Source organism: Zootoca vivipara, chromosome 5, assembly GCF_963506605.1.
Source record: "Zootoca vivipara chromosome 5, rZooViv1.1, whole genome shotgun sequence".
NCBI lineage: Eukaryota > Metazoa > Chordata > Lepidosauria > Squamata > Lacertidae > Zootoca > Zootoca vivipara.
In genome coordinates, this window is record NC_083280.1 from 98,161,982 (window position 1) to 98,180,988 (window position 19,007).

General features: G+C 47.5%; 1 protein-coding gene across 1 annotated transcript; it reads left to right on the top strand.

The window, feature by feature from the left end:
* Positions 1-255: 255 nt before the first annotated feature.
* Positions 256-6,306, top strand: MCAT (malonyl-CoA-acyl carrier protein transacylase). The gene is made up of 4 exons (XM_035138478.2): positions 256-779; positions 1,345-1,432; positions 2,543-2,760; positions 3,858-6,306. Exons 1-4 carry the CDS (start codon positions 297-299, stop codon positions 4,269-4,271), a joined length of 1,203 nt encoding a protein of 400 aa, XP_034994369.1. The 5' UTR covers positions 256-296; the 3' UTR covers positions 4,272-6,306.
* The last annotated feature ends 12,701 nt before the right edge of the window (positions 6,307-19,007 follow it).

Genomic DNA, 19,007 nt, shown 5'->3' on the forward strand with positions numbered 1-19,007 from the left:
ACGCGTACACGCAGCAACCTGGCACATATCTACTCCTCAGAGTCAGACGTGCCACTGAATTTGTGCCTCTGCATTTTAGTGGTAGATACGTATCTGGATTTGTGCCTCTGTATATGCTGCTAACATCCACGTGTAAGCATTACTCAGTCAGAGAGAGGGGGGACCTTGGGTGCGGTGGAACCCTCTTTTCTACGGTTCGGGTTTCCCGTCCGCGGCGGGGGAAGCTTTTTGCTAACGGACCAGGCCTTGCATTTTTCACTTTCCGACGCCGCACGCGAGACGAGGCTCCCGTTGCCATGGTGACCTCCGCCGCGCCGCGCCTGATGCTGTCGGGCCTCTCCGCAGGCCGCGCTCTCCCCTTCCCGGCCCTGCTGCTCTCCGCGCGGCGATGGCTCAGCCGAGGCGGAGCCCCGAGGCCTCCTGGCGCGGAGGAGGCGGCGAGCGCGGCGGACCTGTTGCGGGACGCGGCGGGGGAGGCGGTGGAGGAGGAGGCGACGAGGTCGGGGCCTGGCGGGAAGGCGCGCCGGGCTCCCGAGGATGCTTCGGTGCTGCTCTTCCCCGGCCAAGGCAGCCAGTTCGTGGGGATGGGCCGCGGCCTCCTGCGCTACCCGAACGTGCGGGAGCTGTACCGCGTGGCCGAGGGCGTCCTGGGCTACGACCTGCTCGGCCTCTGCTGCGAAGGGCCCGGCGCCGAGCTGCAGCGCACCGTGCACAGCCAGCCCGCCGTCTTCGTCAGCTCCCTGGCCGCCGTGGAGAAGCTCCACCAGGAGCAGCCCAGGGTGAGGATGCCGGCAGGGCGCCCACGCTCCCACGGCCTTAGGAAGGGGGACCCCCGGGGTCATCTAGTCCAGCCCCCTGCCAGGCAGCAGAATCAGCTAGAGCAGCCGCGGCAGGCGGAAGGAGAGCCCGCCGCCTCCCCTAGAAAGGGGCAGAGAGGGCCAAGCAGGCGCCCGCTGGGGTGGGAAGGCAGGGGGGAGAACAGGAGCATCTCCCACCACCAAGGGCTTCCAGCAACTGGCATTCAGAAGCTCTGACTGTGGTAGCCATTGGTTGCCCTCTACTGCCATGCTTTTGTCTAATCCTCTTTTAAAGGCCCTCACCTGTGGGAGGGAGTGCCCTAACATTCAGCTTCCTGGGATGCTTTTTCTAGAGTTTAATGTTAGGAGAGGGGGGGGGAATGTTCCTCTGCCCACTTTCTCTGTGCCAATGGAGGCTGCACCACAATTGACAGTGCACAAGGGGATGGGGTGCCGTTCCTGCGTTTCTCACGCTTTGTGAACTGCGTAGGGTTTTTCTGGATCACTTCCACTTGTTACTTACTGAAGAATTTTTAAATTTCTACAGGTAGTGGAGAACTGTGTGGTAGCTGCTGGATTCAGCATTGGAGAATATGCAGCCCTTGTTTTTGCAGGAGCCATGGACTATGCAGAAGGTATCAAGAAAGTAGCCTTGTGCTCTCATATTAAATGTTTATCCTTTATCTAACATCTTTTCAATGAAAGGATAGCATGTAGTTCTGGCTGGGGGGCATAGCAAGGGGGGCAGGGGGGCCGTAGCCCCGGGTGCACAAGTTGGGGGACACAAACCAGGCACCCCCCCCCGGGATCCCCATCCTGCCCTGCCTGCTGCTGGGGGTCTCTGGGCCCTGGAGCCCAGCCTCTGCTGCATCTCCAGCCCGCTTGCTGAATGGCTGCCTGGCCAGTGTTGCGGGGGGGGGGGGATTCACACGCCAAGGCTCTTTGGCTGGGCTCCTCCCTTTGTTAATTCAGATGTGCAAGAGCATAGGCTACATTGGACATCACACTGAACTATGTTTCAATATAGCGTGCACGAGCCCAGCTTCTCTGCCTTCTGTGCCTCCCCTTTCTCACCTCCCACACAGTTGAGAAATATTGCTTTTTGTTGTGTTATCCTGGAGAGAGAAACTTTGGTTAGCGTTCACTAACTATGGTTAGTTTCAAACCAACCAGCTTCAAGCCATAATTTCAGAAGCCGGCTTGTTGAAAGTAACCATCATTAGTGTTAACCACAGGTCCTAGCTCTGTTGACATGGGAAGCAAAATTTAAATAAAAGCAGAAGTGAACACTTCAGTACTCTTCTCAGCTGTGGGACTCTACAAGCCTAGGAGAAGGCTAGACTTGTTTATGCCATGCTCAATGATAGTTTGGTGTGATGTCCAAATGACTAAATTTCCTTAGGCATGGCTTGGCATGTTATGTGAATGCAGCCTATCCATGTTAACCAGTGAAAGCATAAAAAAATACATTTGGGTCCCAGAATCTTCTGCACCACATGCAAGTACTGTGGTGATCAGTTCGATCGGAAAGGGTTCCCCAGAAGTAAAAAGATTGCAAGCTGCTACTCTACATCACAGAATACAATATTGTGTAATTGAACATTTCATAGTTTTCACCTGTTTAATAGTTACCGGTACATGGAAACATGCATTTAAGTTTGTAAAGTCGCAGCCATTTTTCTTTGTAGCTTCCATTTATCTTATGCTGAAGTCAAGTCCTCTTAGAGTTTCTTTCTTTTCTTTAGCCTTATATGCAGTGAAGGTGCGTGCTGAAGCCATGCAGGAGGCATCGGAAGCTGTCCCAAGTGGAATGTTATCTGTTATTGGCCGGCATAATTCAAATTATGTCACTGCTTGCTTGGAAGCTCGTGAATATTGCAAGTCATTGGGCATTGAAAATCCTGTATGTGAAGTTTCAAACTACTTGTTTCCAGACAGCAGAGTCATTGGAGGACATTTGCAGGTATTATTTCAAAATAATGGTTCTGAATATCTTGAAATTTGTGGGGTTTTCAGTAGCATTGCTGACAGCCAAGAGAACAGTAGTACTTAGTCATATTCTGTATTTTGGGGGGGGGGGGAGAAGTTTGCTTGCTTGTTATATGAATTGTATTTTTATCCTGCTTTTTTTTACATGCAAAGTACATGTAAAATAATAATAATAAACACATTAAAAACCATTTCACAATAATAAGAACAATAGTAATGAGAACAGAAGAACAGCATTAAAAATAAGTTAATGTTTGAAAGGAGCAATGAAAAGATTTTCACTGATTTCTAAAGGTAGATTTAGCCAAACAGGTCTTACAGACAAGCGCTTTTGCAATGGGAAAAGGGCTGCCCTCCTCAGACAGAGATATCAGGGCCAGATGACCTCATAGTGAAAGGGGCTCCCTGGTTTACCCGACTGCAAGTTTTTCTAGCTTTAAAATTAAGCATCAGTACCTTGGATTGAACATAGGCACTGACTGGTGGAGCTCCTTAATACTCCCAATGCATGCTGTTCTGCTAACCCTGGCCAACAGCTGTGCAGCTACAGTTTCTGAACAATATTCAAAGGCAGCCGCTTGTAATTGGGATTAGAATTGCAGCCTGTCACCTGGCTGCTGGATCTAACTGACATGCAATGACGATGTAAAGCACATGTAGCAACCTAGTGCTCTCCAAATGTTTTGAACAAAGCTCTCCTCAGCCCCAGGCAGCATGGCCAATAGTCAGAGATGTATTCCAACAACATATGGAGAGCACCACATCGGCTACCCTTGATATAAAACAAAAATGGAAGCGCTACAAATGCAGTTCAGCTATAAAAGCCACCTGCCAACTTTTGGGTAGCAAAGTCTAAGCCAGTACTTTACTTTTCCCTATGAAGTTTTAAGTCTCTGTTGTATGCTTTTTATGTCCTTTATTTTCTTCCTCTTGGAGACCTGTGTCCTCTGACTTGTAGGCCACAATGAATTTACAGGGTTTTCATAAGAGCCAAATGACATTAACAGCAGTTCTAGATTGAAGGCAGTAACTGTTTTTGTGGTTCAGTGTTCTGTTTCGTTTTTATTTCAGGCTTTGGAGTTTTTGCAGCAAAATTCGAAAAAATACTCATTTGCAAGAGTGAAAATGCTGCCAGTCAGTGGTGCTTTTCATACGCAACTTATGGAACCAGCAGTGGGACCTTTGTCTGAAGCCCTCAACTCAGTTAATATTCAGAAGCCTCTCATCCCTGTCTATTCAAATGTGGAACACCGGAGATACACTGAACCGAAACAGATCCGGCGCTTGTTAGTGAAGCAATTGGTTTCTCCAGTGAAATGGGAGCAGACGATGCATGCCATCTACGAAAGGAAAAAAGGAGTAGGATTTCCTTATACTTATGAAGTGGGGCCTGGGAAACAGCTAGGAACAATCCTCAAATGCTGCAATTTGAAGGCCTGGAAGTTCTATAAACATATTGACGTTTCAGAAGATGAAAAAGCATAGAGATGTCTGTAGGAAAAGTTTTCATTTTAAATGGATTTATTATTAGGTAAAAATGAAATCATGCAATCCCTGGAGGAAGACACAACATTGGAGAGGGAGATGTATACCGTTGTGCCATTGCTATCTCCCTACACAACTAGCACAGAAGAATTGCTTGTAACCTCAGAGGCCACTCCGGGTCTCACTTCTTCAGACAAACAGATTTGATTATGACTCATCAATTACTTTGCTACAAACTTTTTAAAGAATTGCTTTATATAAGCCTGATCAATAGTACCTGCATTGGCCAAAGAATCGTGGTGACTTAAGCTCAGTGTCTTGCTTTAACTTTTAAGAATCAGTGAAATAATAATAAAGTTAAAATGTTCTTCTTAGTTTTACATATCATTTATTGTGGGTGGGAGATCTGCATTTGGTATATAATTGGTAACTGTAACTCACCCCACTGAGATAATATATTGGATGCAGTGATTGTGTGACCCATTGTATGCTATCTATGCATAATATCCCATTAGTGTTTTAGAATACTCAGACTCACACTATTAAGCTCCCCATTTTGCAAAATACCTCATCAGTTTTCCTTCTGGACATGAGTAAAATTATAAATTGGGGCCACAGGTTTTTGGAGAGTTGGGTCTTGCTGACTGTATATAGAAAAGGCTCTGCTAAAGACAACTGAGTGGTACTCAGAATAGACCCATTAAAATTAAGGGGCTGAAGTTAGCCGTGCCTTTTAATTTCAGTGGATCTAGTAGGAACATGAGCTGCTTTTATGTAGCTGGTAACAGCATTAGTGTTTAAGATAAGAGTCAGGAGTTTTTCTTGTTCAGAAGGTGTCAAGAAAGAAAAGCTGGGAAATGTTTCATGGCATCCCAGGCCACTCTCAACTTACACGGGGGTTGTGTTCTACGGAGAACAGCTATAGCCAAAATCACATACAGTATAGTCAAAGCACGTTGGGTTCAACAGCAGGTGAGATTGCCAAAAAAAATTCCCTCAGATGCCCACCACCTTTTTAAATTATTTTTTTTAACCAAGTGCGTAAAGCTGATTGTGCAAAGTTAAGCGTGTGTAAATTGCAAGTTACCTGTATTCTTGCTAACAGCATTCCAATATATGTTTGCTTTTCAGTCAAAAGCAGTCCCGAGAAAAGACAGGACTACAGGCAAAACACAGGATATTGGTCCCATGATTATATCATAAGGATGCTGCATAAAAAGCGAGTGAAGAAAATGTTACCATCCCACATTGAACACTTGATGTGGAAGCACTCCTAACAGTGGATGGATTTTTAGATACGGTGGTGCTATGGGTTAAACCACAGAGCCTAGGGCTTGCTGATCAGAAGGTCGGCGGTTCGAATCCCTGCAACAGGGTGAGCTCCCATTGCTCGGTCCCAGCTCCTGCCAACCTAGCAGTTCGAAAGCACACCAAAGTACAAGTAGATAAATAGGGACCGCTCCGGCGGAAAGGTAAACGGCATTTCCGTGCGCTGCTCTGGTTCGCCAGAAGCAGCTTTGTCATGCTGGCCACATGACCCGGAAGGTGTCTGCGGACAACGCCAGCTCCCTCGGCTTATAGAGCGAGATGAGCGCCGTAACCCTAGAGTTGGACACGACTGGACCTGATGGTCAGGGGCCCCTTTACCTTTATTCTTTCTAGAATCACCTTAGGTAGTCTTCTGCCAGAGGATGGCAGCAGTGTCTAAATCATTTCTTACAGCTGAGATAGGTAAAAAAAAATCCTGTTTTCTTTTGTAGCAAATATGTAAGCGTGCTTTTTGTTTGTGCGACACCTGTGGGATGAAATAAATCTGTGTGCAAAAGCACTGAACTGCAATAAAAAAGTTAGTTCCTGGATCTTCCTCGTGTCAAGTCAGTGAGTTAGAGACTGAAAGATAAACTACATCTTCCAGAGTAAATTATATTTTTTGAAACGTGGGGATTTCAGTTCTAATAAAACCAGTGCATTGTGTCAATGTGGTTTCTTGATTCTTGGCTATTAAACAACAACAAACCACTTCTAGATATGAAAATCCACCCTTGGAGCTGAGCTCTGCTGCCGTGATTTGCAGACATGGTACCGTATATTTAGGGCAGGATCTTATTGCTGGATGTGAGCCAGCAGTAGAAGGCTTAGGTAAGCTGGCACAGGATTATAGCCAGCATGGCACTGCACAGTTCAGTGTTATCTACAATAGCAGCACCTTTCTGAAAGGAATAGAGGTACAGTTTCTATGAAGAAATTGTTCATTGTAAATCTGAAACTGATTTTCTTCTAGCCTGTCAGGACAAATTCCACTCTTGATGTGTGTAAACATTAACTACACTAAAGCTTAGAGGAGGCCTCTGTATACTTTATCATAAGGGTGTGGCATGATGTCAGCTCAATGTTCAAATTCCTGTTTTGAAGCTAATTCTTGTTTTTGAAGCAAGAGTGTGTCCTACAAAGAAACACTGATTCTTTGCTTTTAGAATCTGATTGCTAAAAAAAAGCCTTGCAAGAGCCCTAGCAGCAGCAAACTGGTGGAGGCGGCCTGAAAGGTGTCTTCGAAAAGTTCTGTGTCTTTCTGAATGTTTTCCTGGCAAACTTTTGTCAGTGTTGTCATTATTGGCATATATATTAATAGCAATTCCCTTCATCCAAGTGCTGGTGCATAGGCAGCCAAATCCATATAAGAGGGTGGTATTTGCAGACTTGGGGAAGCTGTGAAGTGGCAGAAATACAAAAAAGGAGAAAGTTTTAGGGGAGAAAGGCACAGGGAGGACACTGGCCACCCCTGCAGCATACGTTGGCCTAAGGATGCCAGCCCCAGCCCCTGCATCTTTTAAGTGGGCCTTGAAGACAGGAGTGCCTGGCGTGCTCTGGTCCATGGGGTCACGAAGAGTCGGACATGACTAAACGACTAAACAAACAAAAGTGGGCCTTGAGATTCATTTCTTTTCCATAGCTTTCAATGTGAAGTTATAAATAGTGGCTGTTTGTTGAGTTATGACCAAGTTTTTTTACTGTCTCTTTTAATTTTCTTGTAATTGATTACATGTTAAAGATTTTTATCAGTCAAATTTATATTTTAAAAAACATAAGCCACTTTATAATCCACCAATTCCTTAAACACATAATCTTTCTGAACTACAAGCTTTCTGTCTACCCATGTTAATTTATGTGTTTCCTATCTTCCTCCAAGGAGCTTAAGGGAAAACATACAGGTTTTTAGGTATCTTATTTTTAGGGATTTTCTTATCAAACATGCAAGCCCCCTCTGCAGTCTGAACTGGTAAATATAGGTCCCTGGAACATACTTTTGTGTTAACACCAGCATTTTCAAGTTTTGTCCTGATAAACTTTATTGAATACAGGTGGCAACCAGAGCATTGCTCCCATTGGCCGAGCACACATGAGCCCACCCTGCCCCCATTCTGTCCTCTTCTGAGTCCACTATATCATATGACCAGCATCAGAAAGTAACCCCCCCCCCACTATTTTAAGTGTATTTGTTCGAGCAGAGGACCAAACCTCATGGGGACCTTCTGAGGCTTCATGCAACCAAAGACAACGGTACAACGTAAGAAATCAATATGTATGTCATTAAGACATTGCCTCTGTCAAAAGCTACCAGCCAAGAGAGCTCAAGAGTGTTATCAACTTCAGATGTCATTTCTAACATACAGTATATTCATATAAAGCTTGAAAGAATGACACTAGGGAGAAAAGAACCAACTAAATGGGTGTAATACTAATATCGGGAGTCTGTGGCAAAGCAGTCTCTGATATATGTGGATGAAAGTAAGTCCTGAAAAGGAGAGAGATGGCTGGATCGGTAAATGGGATGTGTGCAGTATGGCTCACGCTCAAACATACATTGAAAGAAATAACGTAATTAGATTTGACATATTTGGAACATCAGTTTTATTTCTCAAGTCTTTTAAGATCTCCAATTTTCATTAGGTATTTTACAGAGCAAGTGTTAAAAAGGATGGCCAGCATACCCTTCTGTCAACTTTCCAAATTCCCTTTTACAAAACAAAAAAACCCTCTCTTTTTTGAAATAAAGTATAAAAGTCAGACTTGAATCACTTGAACATACATCTTTCCAAAACAAGCAATTCAGGTAGTTATCCAGCAACAACCCCATATCAATATTTATTTTAAAAGTATGAAAACAGCAGTGACCCAGCACTAGCCTACATTTTAAATAGAAAAAAAGTTATCCATAGCCAACTTCTTAAAAAAACAAACAAAGCAAATGCCACCTCCTGGGTGAGTTGAAGATTGGTCAGAGTCCAGCAGTGACCTTCAATTGGCAACTCTTGCGACTAGTCCTGCAGTCCATAAGTGACCAGACCCCACATCAAAACAGCAAGCAGGGCGGCTGGCCACCATTTCTGGCACGCGCGGTTCAGAGGGACCCAAAGAATCTGTGTAGGAACAGAATAAACAAACCGATTAAAAACCACCAGAATTAGAGAATGAGAGCAGGAAAAAAAATACCTGCATGTAGAATAGTGGGTAAGAAGGATGAAGACACAGCTCTCAAGACAACCAGCTCTTTATTCTAGCTCTGAGTCCAGACTGAACAGCAGCTTAGCCAACTGGCTTATATAGTACTCAGTAACTTGCAACAGTAACAAACTTCCCCTAGCTACCCAATCCGTGAACAGCACTCTCAATCCTTCATTTGCATGTTGTGGACCTGAGTGAGAACTGCAGCCACAGTGGGCAGGGTAAGAACTGCAGCCATGGTGGCCAGAAGGAGTACTGCAGTTAACTTAATACATAACACTGCAGTAGTTCAGGAGTGGCTGACCTGCAGTCCTGGTTTTGGACTCCAGTTCCCCTCAGCCTCATAACAAAGGCATTTTTGTTTTAAGAAGGCTTCCCCGGAAGTGTGTCCCAGTCATTTACGAAATATTAATTGTACAACTATAAAGGAATGCTTTCAATGGTTTTTTGAATCTGCTTGTTTTGCACGTTATCTTCTCAACACTGTGCACTGCTTTGATTTCCCCAGGCTGTGGAGTGGTTTATCAGTTTGTAAAATAAATGATGGGAGTTGGAGACCAGCAACGTGGTACTTCCTCAGCTGCACCAGTTCAGAATTCAGGAGCCGCAAAATGTTTGTTCTTCACATCTTGGGATTCTCTCCCACATGAAAAGCTCCCTGTTTGCGCAATGCTAGTGCTGCTTAAAAAAAATAAAAAATCATAGGAAATGCCTTTGTTAGGACCAACCAATCTACCAAGTGTAGTTTTGATGGAAGCGTTCCCAAGCTTAATTGAAAGGTAAAGCCTTTGCTTTTCTTCACTGCTGGGGGCAAGGAAACAAAGTGAAGAGTGGGGAAATGGGATCAAGCAAGCCCAGTAGCATTCCCTAGGTTTAGATGCCACAGCATTGTACAACTAAAATGGGCTTAGGCAGTGCTGTGATGGACACCATCCATAACCCCTTCAAGAACCACTCCTAGCTTCACAAATAAGAGTTAAACTTTTCTAAAAAAGGTAAATATAGAAAGCCTACAATCATCATTATTTTTTGCTCCCTTGGAAATCTAGGGAAAACGGAGGAGGAAAGAGCAATTAGTTAATGCAGGATCTGCCAGCCCAAAGCATAACACATTAGGTTGGATTTTGGACCCATCGAGACTGATGTGAAAAGATAGCCATGACTTAAGTCCAGTTGATTTTAATGAGAATTTGAGTGCAAGACTGTACCCCTATCTAGGAGGAGATCTCATTGAACTCAGTGGGGCTGACTTCTCAGTAAGCATATCAGAACTGACTGCTTCTCTGGATCCAACCCATAAATCCTATTTTGCACTAATTTGGGGGTTATAGGGAAGCACACTGTTTTCTGGCATTCACTGACAACGGTCTATGTATTTATATGGAGGTTATCCCGATTTGCTATTACTGTAATAGTTCTCAAGGAAACACAAGCAAAATTGGGCAGGAACCTAATAGCAGTATAAGCCACGAACCTTTAAAGTTCAGTTCTATGAAAACCATCAGGCCAAAGCACAAAAGTGGGCTGAACCGCATGCTGACAATGCAATTCTTGGGAGGGAGCCCCATTGAACTAAATGGACTTCAGCTTACAAGGAGACAAGCATAGGACTGCACTGCAAGATTCCAAATTCCCCTTTACTACGTTTTTTTCTTCTTTCCAGCACCTCAGTTGAAAAATTGCAAATGAAAATAATATGAAATTTACCCAGTTACAGTCGAGAATCTTCTTTCTCCAGCCACTGTTCAAAAAACTCCCAGAGGCTTTTATAATACTTCTAAAATTACTCCAGATACAAGTGTGAAAAACATTGGCAGCTATCCTATTGAGAAACAAAATAGTTGGGAGAATTAGAATTTAGTTTAAAATTAAACAGGCGGCATGGAAATGAACCCTGAGCTCCAAATCAAGTATTAAATGTGCTTCTAATCAAACAAGCAGGGACACGGATGGTACTGTGGTCTAAACCAGAGCCTTGGGCTTGCCAATCAGAAGGCCGGCGGTTTGAATCCCTGTGACGGGGTGAGCTCCCGTTGCTCGGTCCCAGCTCCTGCCAACCTAGCAGTTCGAAAACACGTCAAAGTGCAAGTAGATAAATAGGTACCGCTCCAGCAGGAAGGTAAATGGTGTTTCTGTGTGCTGCTCTGGTTCGCCAGAAGCGGCTTTGTCATGCTGGTCACATGACCTGGAAGCTGTATGCCGGCTCCCTCAGCCAGTAATGCGAGATGAGCGCTGCAACCCCAGAGTCGGTCATGACTGGACCTAATGGTCAGGGGTCCTTTACCTTTACCTAACAGTGGGAAGGTAAACAGCGTTTCTGTGTGCTGCTCTGGTTCGCCAGAAGCAGCTTAGTCATGCTGGCCACATGACCTGGAAAAACTGTCTGCGGACAAACGTCGGCTCCCTCAGCCAGTAAAGCGAGATGAGCACCACAACCCCAGAGTCGTCTGCGACTGGACTTAACTGTCAAGGGTCCTTTACCTTTACCTTTATAGTTTGGCCATAGATATGTAGCATAGACAATATAAATATGTACATATAAATCCACAGTTTCTTACAAGTCAAGCCTGTGCCAAATTTGAGCACACAGATGAGTCAGCTTTGCAGACGTTCAAACAAAAATTGGCTGCCAAGAATTGTAGTTGTCTACGATGTCTATAAGCCACCTGGTGGCTTGAATGTGAATGTAAGAGCTGCACTTCATCAGATGAAAAGGACTCTCTAGTCCAGAATCCTGATCTCCCAAAGGCCAACCTGATGCCTATTAGAAGCCCATCTAGAAGCAGGACTCTCCCCTTCCTGACACACATGGCCTCTGATTCTGCAGGCGTCACAGTTATAATGACGAGCAGCCATTCATAGCTTTATCTTCCATGAATTTCTTCAATTACCTTTTAAAGCCATCCTAGCTTTAATTCCATAGATTAACAATGTTCTGTACAAGGAAGTACAGTTATACCTCGGGTTGCAAACGCTGCGGGTTGCGGACCGCGTCGAACCCGGAAGTACCGGAAGGGGTTACTTCCTGGTTTCGGCGCTTGCGCATGTGTAGAAGTGCAAAACATCGTGCGCATGCACAGAAGTGTCGAATTGCATCATGCGTGTGCGCAGGCGCGGCGCTGCGGGTTGCGAACATGCCTCCCGCACGGATCACGTTCACAACCCGAGGTATGACTGTACTCCTTTTTTGTGTGCCCTTCATTTTTCAACAGTCAGCTTTATTGGACAAACCCGGGTCTAGTATTATGAGGAAGGGATAAAAACTATGCTCACTTTCTCCACGCCAGGGATGCATAATGTTCTTTGATGTCCTCCCTTTACTCCTTGCCCTTTCTCGAAGCTTAAAAGCCCCACCATTGTAGCATTTGCTCCTAGGGGAGTTGCTCCAGTACCTTCATCTGCTTGGTAACCCTTTTATGAACATTTTGCAGTTCTACAATATCCTTTTTGAGCTGCGGCAACCAGAACTGCGTGCAGCATTCCAAATGCTTTCAATTCACATACAGTTATATAAAAGCATCGTGATTTTGGCAGTTTTATTTTCAACCCCTTTTCTAATTATTCCTTACATGGCATCCACATTTTTCACAGCAGATGCACACTGGATCAGGCACAGGCAAACTCGGCCCGCCAGATGTTTTGGGGCTACAACTCCCATCATCCCTAGCTAACAGGACCAGTGTCAGGGATGATGGGAATTGTAGTCCCGAAACGTCTGGAGGGCCGAGTTTGCCTATGCCTGCACTGGATCAACATTTTCACTGTGATCCACCAGAATCCAAAGATCGCTTTCCTGCTCAGTCACCTGCAGCTCAGACCCCGTTAGTATTTTTTGCCTCAATGTGCACTAATTTACACTTGCCGACGCGGAATCACACTTGCCATTTTAATACCTAGTTTGCGGAGATCCCTCTGAAGTTTCTCTCAATTCGTTTAGTTTTTACAGCCCTAAACAACTGGGGATTATAAGCAAACTGCAGATCATTTATGAACAAGTTAAAGGTAAAGGGACCCCTGACCATTAGGTCCAGTCGTGACCAACTCTGGGGTTGCGTGCTCATCTCGCATTATTGGCCGAGGGAGCCAGCGTATAGCTTCCAGGTCATGTGGCCAGCATGACAAAGCCACTTCTGGCAAACCAGAGCAGCACACGGAAACACCGTTTACCTTCCCGCTGTAGCGGTTCCTATTTATCTACTTGCATTTTGACGTGCTTTCGAACTGCTAGGTTGGCAGGAGCTGGGACCGAGCAACGGGAGCTCACCCCGTCACAGGGATTCGAACCGCTGATTTGTTCTGCACCCTGGTCAAGTGGCCAACTGCAATCCTGCAAACAAGTGGGCACCTAGGCACAATGAGGACTCTTCAAAGAACTGAGGCAAAAAGGCAATTTATTCCCTTTTGAAGGAATAAAGGTGGTAGGATGGAATATAACACTTCCAATTTCAGGTTGGGTCGGTTATTTTTTATGTTCCTCTACATTTAAAGGTGAAATGCACAACGCAAATGAAAAGTAGCAACACTTACAAAGGAAGTTTCTTGCCTTGCTCATTTTTACTTGCAGAGAGGTTTTGTTTGTTTGTACAAACTGGTGAGCATTTAAAAAGCACTTGCTATTGAAAGAGGCATTTCAGAATTAGAATACAGAAAACCCACCTAGGCGGACCTTACCCCTTTGCAAGATGAAGCAGTGAATCCTCCCGTTTCCCAGTGTACGTCCTGTTACACTCGTCCCCTATCATTGCAAGCTGATATCCAACTTGGGTTGCAGCCCTGGAAATGTTGAACACACATGAAGATGATCCTTCATTACAGATCTGTCCCAATGCTGAACAAATTAACAGGCAAACAGACAGCTTAACTGATAAATGACTGAACATAAATAATGCATAATAAGCTTGTGGTTGCCCTCTCAAAAATGATATAAGAGAGTTGATAAAGAAACAATTAAAATGGTCAAGAAGTTGGAGCAGCTTCCCTATGAGGAACAGCTAAATGTTGGGAATTTATAGTTTTTTAAACGAAGGATCAGCAATGGGAGACATATAATTAACTGATGAAACTCATTACCATCTAATGGGGTGATGGCCGCTAGCTTAGATGGCTTTAAGTGGCTATAATCACTATATGAACTGAGATTCTTAAGTATCTACCAAGGAACAATTCTTCAAAATAATAAGAGTAAATAAATAAAAAAATGTTTAAAAAAAATCTCTAGGTTGCTGTGATTCTTCCACCCCCTGAAGTCTAATAAGCCGCCATTAGGCTATTGTAAAAGGGTAAAGGGGCCCCTGACCATCAGGTCCAGTCGTGTCTGACTCTGGGGTTGCGGCGCTCATCTCGCTCTATAGGCCGAGGGAGCCGGCGTACAGCTTCCAGGTCATGTGGCCAGCATGACTAAGCCGCTTCTGGCAAACCAGAGCAGCACACGGAAACGCCATTCCCACCAGAGCGGTACCTATTTATCTACTTGCACTTGGCGTGCTTTTGAACTGCTAGGTTGGCAGGAGCTGGAACGGAGCAACGGGAGCTCACCCCGTCGCAGGGATTCGAACTGCCGGCCTTCCAATCGGCAATCCCTGTGGTCTAAACTGTGGTCTAAACTGTGGTCTAAACCACAGAGCCACCCACTGCAGTACCTTATGACAAATTCTGCATACTGCCTTAATTTGCATAATTAAGGGATACAGAGTTTGGATTGTCAGAGGTCAGAATTTGACCCCCCCCCCCAAACATACAAATCCAATTCTGCTGTAGATCAGAATTCTCTTGCGGGAGGGAAAGCAATGTGCTAATTAGATTAGGACTTATCAATCATGTAATCTATAAAGCTTATTTGATGCTTGCGGAAGATAACATTGTGAATTTTGCTGTTGTTTCTAAAGGGAAAGCTTAACAGAAGCAGTGCCTTTGTGTCCTTATTGCAGAGCGGTCAATGTGGCTGTTTGTTGCCGCTAACACATGTCCTACGGCAGATGGGCATATGATGTGGCCTGACCCTGTGTCAGACCACCAGCACATCTCGTTCACAATTGCGTCCTATGACTGATAACAATTTGCCAGGGTCTCATGAAAAGTCATTTCAACTGTGAATTCTAAGAGTTGAATCTGGGACTAGAGGTGGGTCCCTCTAGTCTTCTTTGAGGACTAAATGAATTTATTGCAGTCTTTTGTTGTATTAGAGCAATGTATTTTGATAGGTGCCTGTCACAGTGGCCGGAGTGGACTACTTCAGAGTAACGACGCTACGCAGCTCTGCATTTTATTCTTTTATTGGTGCTGCGTATTTACAGTGCTCAAGTCATTGCTATTTACACGGAGCGATGTTGTCAGTCGGTTTCAGAACCTCCTAATGGCTTTTGGCGCGTCTTTCTCCAACACAAAAGCTTTGGCAGACCCATCCTCTTGCCCCTCCTCTTCCTGCGTAATTCTGGAGTTGGAGGGATGGGTCTTCCCCCCTTGCTTGCCCCTTCCTGTCCCACCTGGGACCCTGGCTCCTCTACCTTGCCTGAGCCTCGGACACGACTTCCTGCTTCCCCACTGGAATCGGAACTCTCCCTGCTTTCCCCTTTGCTCGGGGACGGGCTTGAACTCAGGAGGGGAGGGACTTCGCGATATCCCCTGTCCCTCACATCCACCCCCCTCCCAAGCTCTCCTTCACCCCTCCCCAGGCCCCCCCCATGTGTCGGTGACGACTGGAAGCCTAAGAACTCAGTGCTCTCCGAGCCCGTTGGTGTGAATACCTCCCCCCAGTCCTGCGAGCCCCCCCCTTCCGCCTGGGCTGACGGGAATCCCAAAAAGTCCGTGGCGTCAGAGCTGGTGGGGGTAAAAACGTTCTGCCAATCTGCTCCTTCCTCTGACTGGGTGGATCTCGGTGACACCCATACCTCATCCTCTGGTTCCTCAAACTCCGCTTCCCAGCGCCATGGTGAGCTGCTCTCCCGTGCCTCCTCCTCCTCCCCCTCCCTTTCCATGTGCCAGGGCTTGGGTCTGTGGGGAAAGAGGGCGTGAAATTCTTCCACCAAGAATTCCTCCTGTATCTGAGTGGCTGGGACCCATTCATTCTGGGACGGTGGAGCATCCTCCCATGCCATGAGGTACTCCAGTCCCCCCACCCCCCACCTTGAATCCAGGATGGCCGTGGCCTCATTGAGTTGCTCCCTGCCTTCCCTCTCCCCCCCTCCCTCGGGGGTTTGTTCGCTGTCTCGGAGCCTGCTGCTTTCCCTGTACGGCGACAGCAGCGATCTATGAAACACTGGATGCACCCTCATGTCCTCTGGCAGTGCCAGCCTGTATGCCACCGGGTTTACCTGTTGCGTGACCGTGAAGGGGCCCAGCCTTTTGGGTGCCAGCTTTTTGCACCTCCCTCTGGTGGGAAGGCCCTCCGAGGACAACCACACCTTGTCCCCCACCCTGATGACCTCCCCTTGTCGCCTGTGGCGATCTGCCCCCTTTTTGTACGCTTCCTTGGCCCTCTCCAAGTGTTCTCTGAGCTGCTGGTGCACCGTCTCCAGTTCCTCTGCCCAATCCTCAGCCTGTGGGCCCTCCTCCTCCTCCTCCTCCCTCTCCCTCTCTGGGAAAGATCTGAGGTCGCGCCCGTAATTGGCCTTAAAGGGCGACACCCCTGTGGAGACGTGCACTGCATTGTTGTAGGCAAATTCTGCTAGTGGCAAGCGATCCACCCAGTCCGTTTGCCGCTGGCTGACGTAGCATCTCAGGTACTGCTGCAGAATGGCGTTGACCCTCTCCGCTTGTCCGTTGGTCTGCGGGTGTCTAGCCGTCGACAAGCTGACCTCCACCTGCAGGAGGTTCATGAGCCGCCGCCAGAACCTGGAAACAAATTGGCGGCCACGATCCGAAATAACCCTTAAAGGTAATCCATGCAGTCTGAAAATGTGATCAACAAACAGTTTGGCTGTCTCTTCTGCCGAGACTGCCCTGGCACACGGTATAAAGTGACACATTTTGGACATAAGGTCCACCACCACCAACACTGCAGTCTTACCCCTGGACGAAGGCAGATCTGTGATGAAGTCCATGGACACCACTTCCCACGGCCTGTGTGGTGTGGCTAAGGGCTCCAGCAACCCTGGTGGCGCTGCTCTGACCACCTTCGCCCGCTGGCAGGTGGTACAGCCCCTTACATAGTCTCGAACATCTTCCCGCACCCCTGGCCACCAGAAGTGTCTCATGACTAGGTGAGCGGTTTTGTCCCTTCCAAAATGCCCCGCTGTAGGGTTGTCGTGCATCTGCTTGAGGACCGTACGTCGAAGCTGGGTGGTGGGTAGGTACAGCGCACCCTTGTAGAAAAGCAGCCCTCTGCGTTCTGCAAAGTCTTTTGCCTGCTCCCTCCCCCCTCTCAGTTCTCTGAAGATGCGGTTGGCAAATTCATCCGCTGCCGTCAGTGCTGTGAGTTCTGCCTCGCTCACCACAGCTGCTCCGCAGGACCATGCCGACGGGGGGAAAATGTGCCTTGGGGCTGGTGGCGCCTCCTCCTCCATGTACTCTGGCTTGCGGGAGAGGGCATCCGCCCTGACATTCTGCTCCCCCGGGATGTAGTGGATGGAGAAGTTGAAGTTCGAGAAGAACTCTGCCCACCGTATCTGCCGCTGGTTGAGCACCCTGGCAGTTCTCCAGAACTCCAGGTTCTTGTGGTCTGTGCACACCTGGATGGGGTGCTTCGCGCCCACCAGGAAGTGTCGCCAGTGCTGGAACGCAGCGTAGATCGCAAGAAGTTCCCTATCAAACACTGTGTAGTTGCGTTCAGGCTGTGTCAGCTTCCTGGAGAAGAAGGCACAGGGTCTCCACTCCCTGTTGGCGTCCAGTTGCAACAAAATTGCGCCCACAGCTTTTTCAGAAGCATCTGTCTCAATGCGTAGGGGCGCGTCCTGCACCACATGGAACAGGTTTTGGTCTGAGGCGAACACTCTCTTGAGGCTTTCGAACGCTGCTTGCGCCTCTGGTGTCCACTTGAACTTCTGCTTGCCTCTCAGGCAGTCCGTGATGGGAGCCGTAACGCGAGAGAAGTTCTTGATGAACTTCCTGTAGAAGTTAGCGAAGCCTAGTAGGCGTTGGGCATCTTTGCGCGTCCTGGGGCTGTGCCAGTCCAGGATGGCCTGCACCTTGTCCTTGTCCATCGCCAGCCCCTTGTCTGACAGCTTGTAGCCCAGGAAGTCCACCTCCTTGGTGTGAAACTTGCACTTCTCCAGCTTCACATACAGGTGGTTCTCCTTCAGGCGTTGCAACACCTCTCTGACATCTTTCACATGCTGCACTGGGTCATTCGAGTAGATAAGGATGTCATCTAGGAAGACCAAGCATTTCCTGAAGAGGAGGGACCCCAGGACGTGGTGCATGAAGGCCTGGAAGCATGCTGAGCCCCCTTGCAAACCGAAGGGCATCACCAGATATTCAAAAGAGCCCAGAGGCGTGAACATCGTGGTTTTCCATTCATCTCCTTCCCGGATCCTGATCAAGTTGTACGCCCCCCTTAGGTCCAGCTTGGTGAAAATCTTGCCCCTGCGTGCCGCTGTCAGGAGATCATCCACTCTGGGCATGGGGAAAGCCACGGGCTCTGTCACCGAATTCAGCCGTCTAAAGTCCACCACAAGACGGCGCTGTTGCGTGTCTTTCTTGTCCACCCAGAAGACCGGGCTGCCCCCTGCTGCCTTGCTTTCCCTTATGAACCCCCGCTTGAGGTTCTTGTCGATGAAAGCGCGCAGATCCTCCAGCTCCTGGTCTGACATGGCGTACAGCTTGGCTGGGGGTATAGTTGCCCCTGGCACCAGGTTGATCTGGCAGTCAAAAGACCTGTGTGGGGGTAGGTGGTCGGACTCCGCTTCGCTGAAGACCTCCTGCAGGTCCCAGTACGGCTTGGGTATCGCCTCACCCCCTTTGACGTGCATGGTGGCCACCGTGGCTATCGGAGGCCCCTCCCCTGGTTGGTGCTGCATGCAATGTTCCAGGCAAAAGTCCGATCCAAAAGTGATGCATCTCTGATGCCAACTTATGGAGGGGTCGTGGCGCGCCAGCCAGCTCATGCCCAAGACGATGGGGGGGTCTGAGATGGTGGTGACGTTGAACGCCAGTGTCTCTGAGTGCCTTCCCACCGTCATTCTCATGGGGGGGGTTTGATGTGTGATGGCCCCTCCCAGCAGCTCCCTGCCGTCAATGGTTGCTACGTGCAGAGGAAAATCCAACTGCAAAAGCTGGATTTGGTGCTCTTCTGCAAAG

What these genes read in the sequence shown, in the direction of transcription:
- MCAT (XM_035138478.2), top strand. Translation starts at nt 297, where the DNA reads ATGGTGACCTCCGCCGCGCCGCGCCTGATGCTGTCGGGCCTCTCCGCA. An exon ending in TCCACCAGGAGCAGCCCAGG is followed by an intron (nt 780 to 1,344) that starts GTGAGGATGCCG and finishes AAATTTCTACAG; the next exon opens with GTAGTGGAGAACTGTGTGGT. An exon ending in TCATTGGAGGACATTTGCAG is followed by an intron (nt 2,761 to 3,857) that starts GTATTATTTCAA and finishes TTTTTATTTCAG; the next exon opens with GCTTTGGAGTTTTTGCAGCA.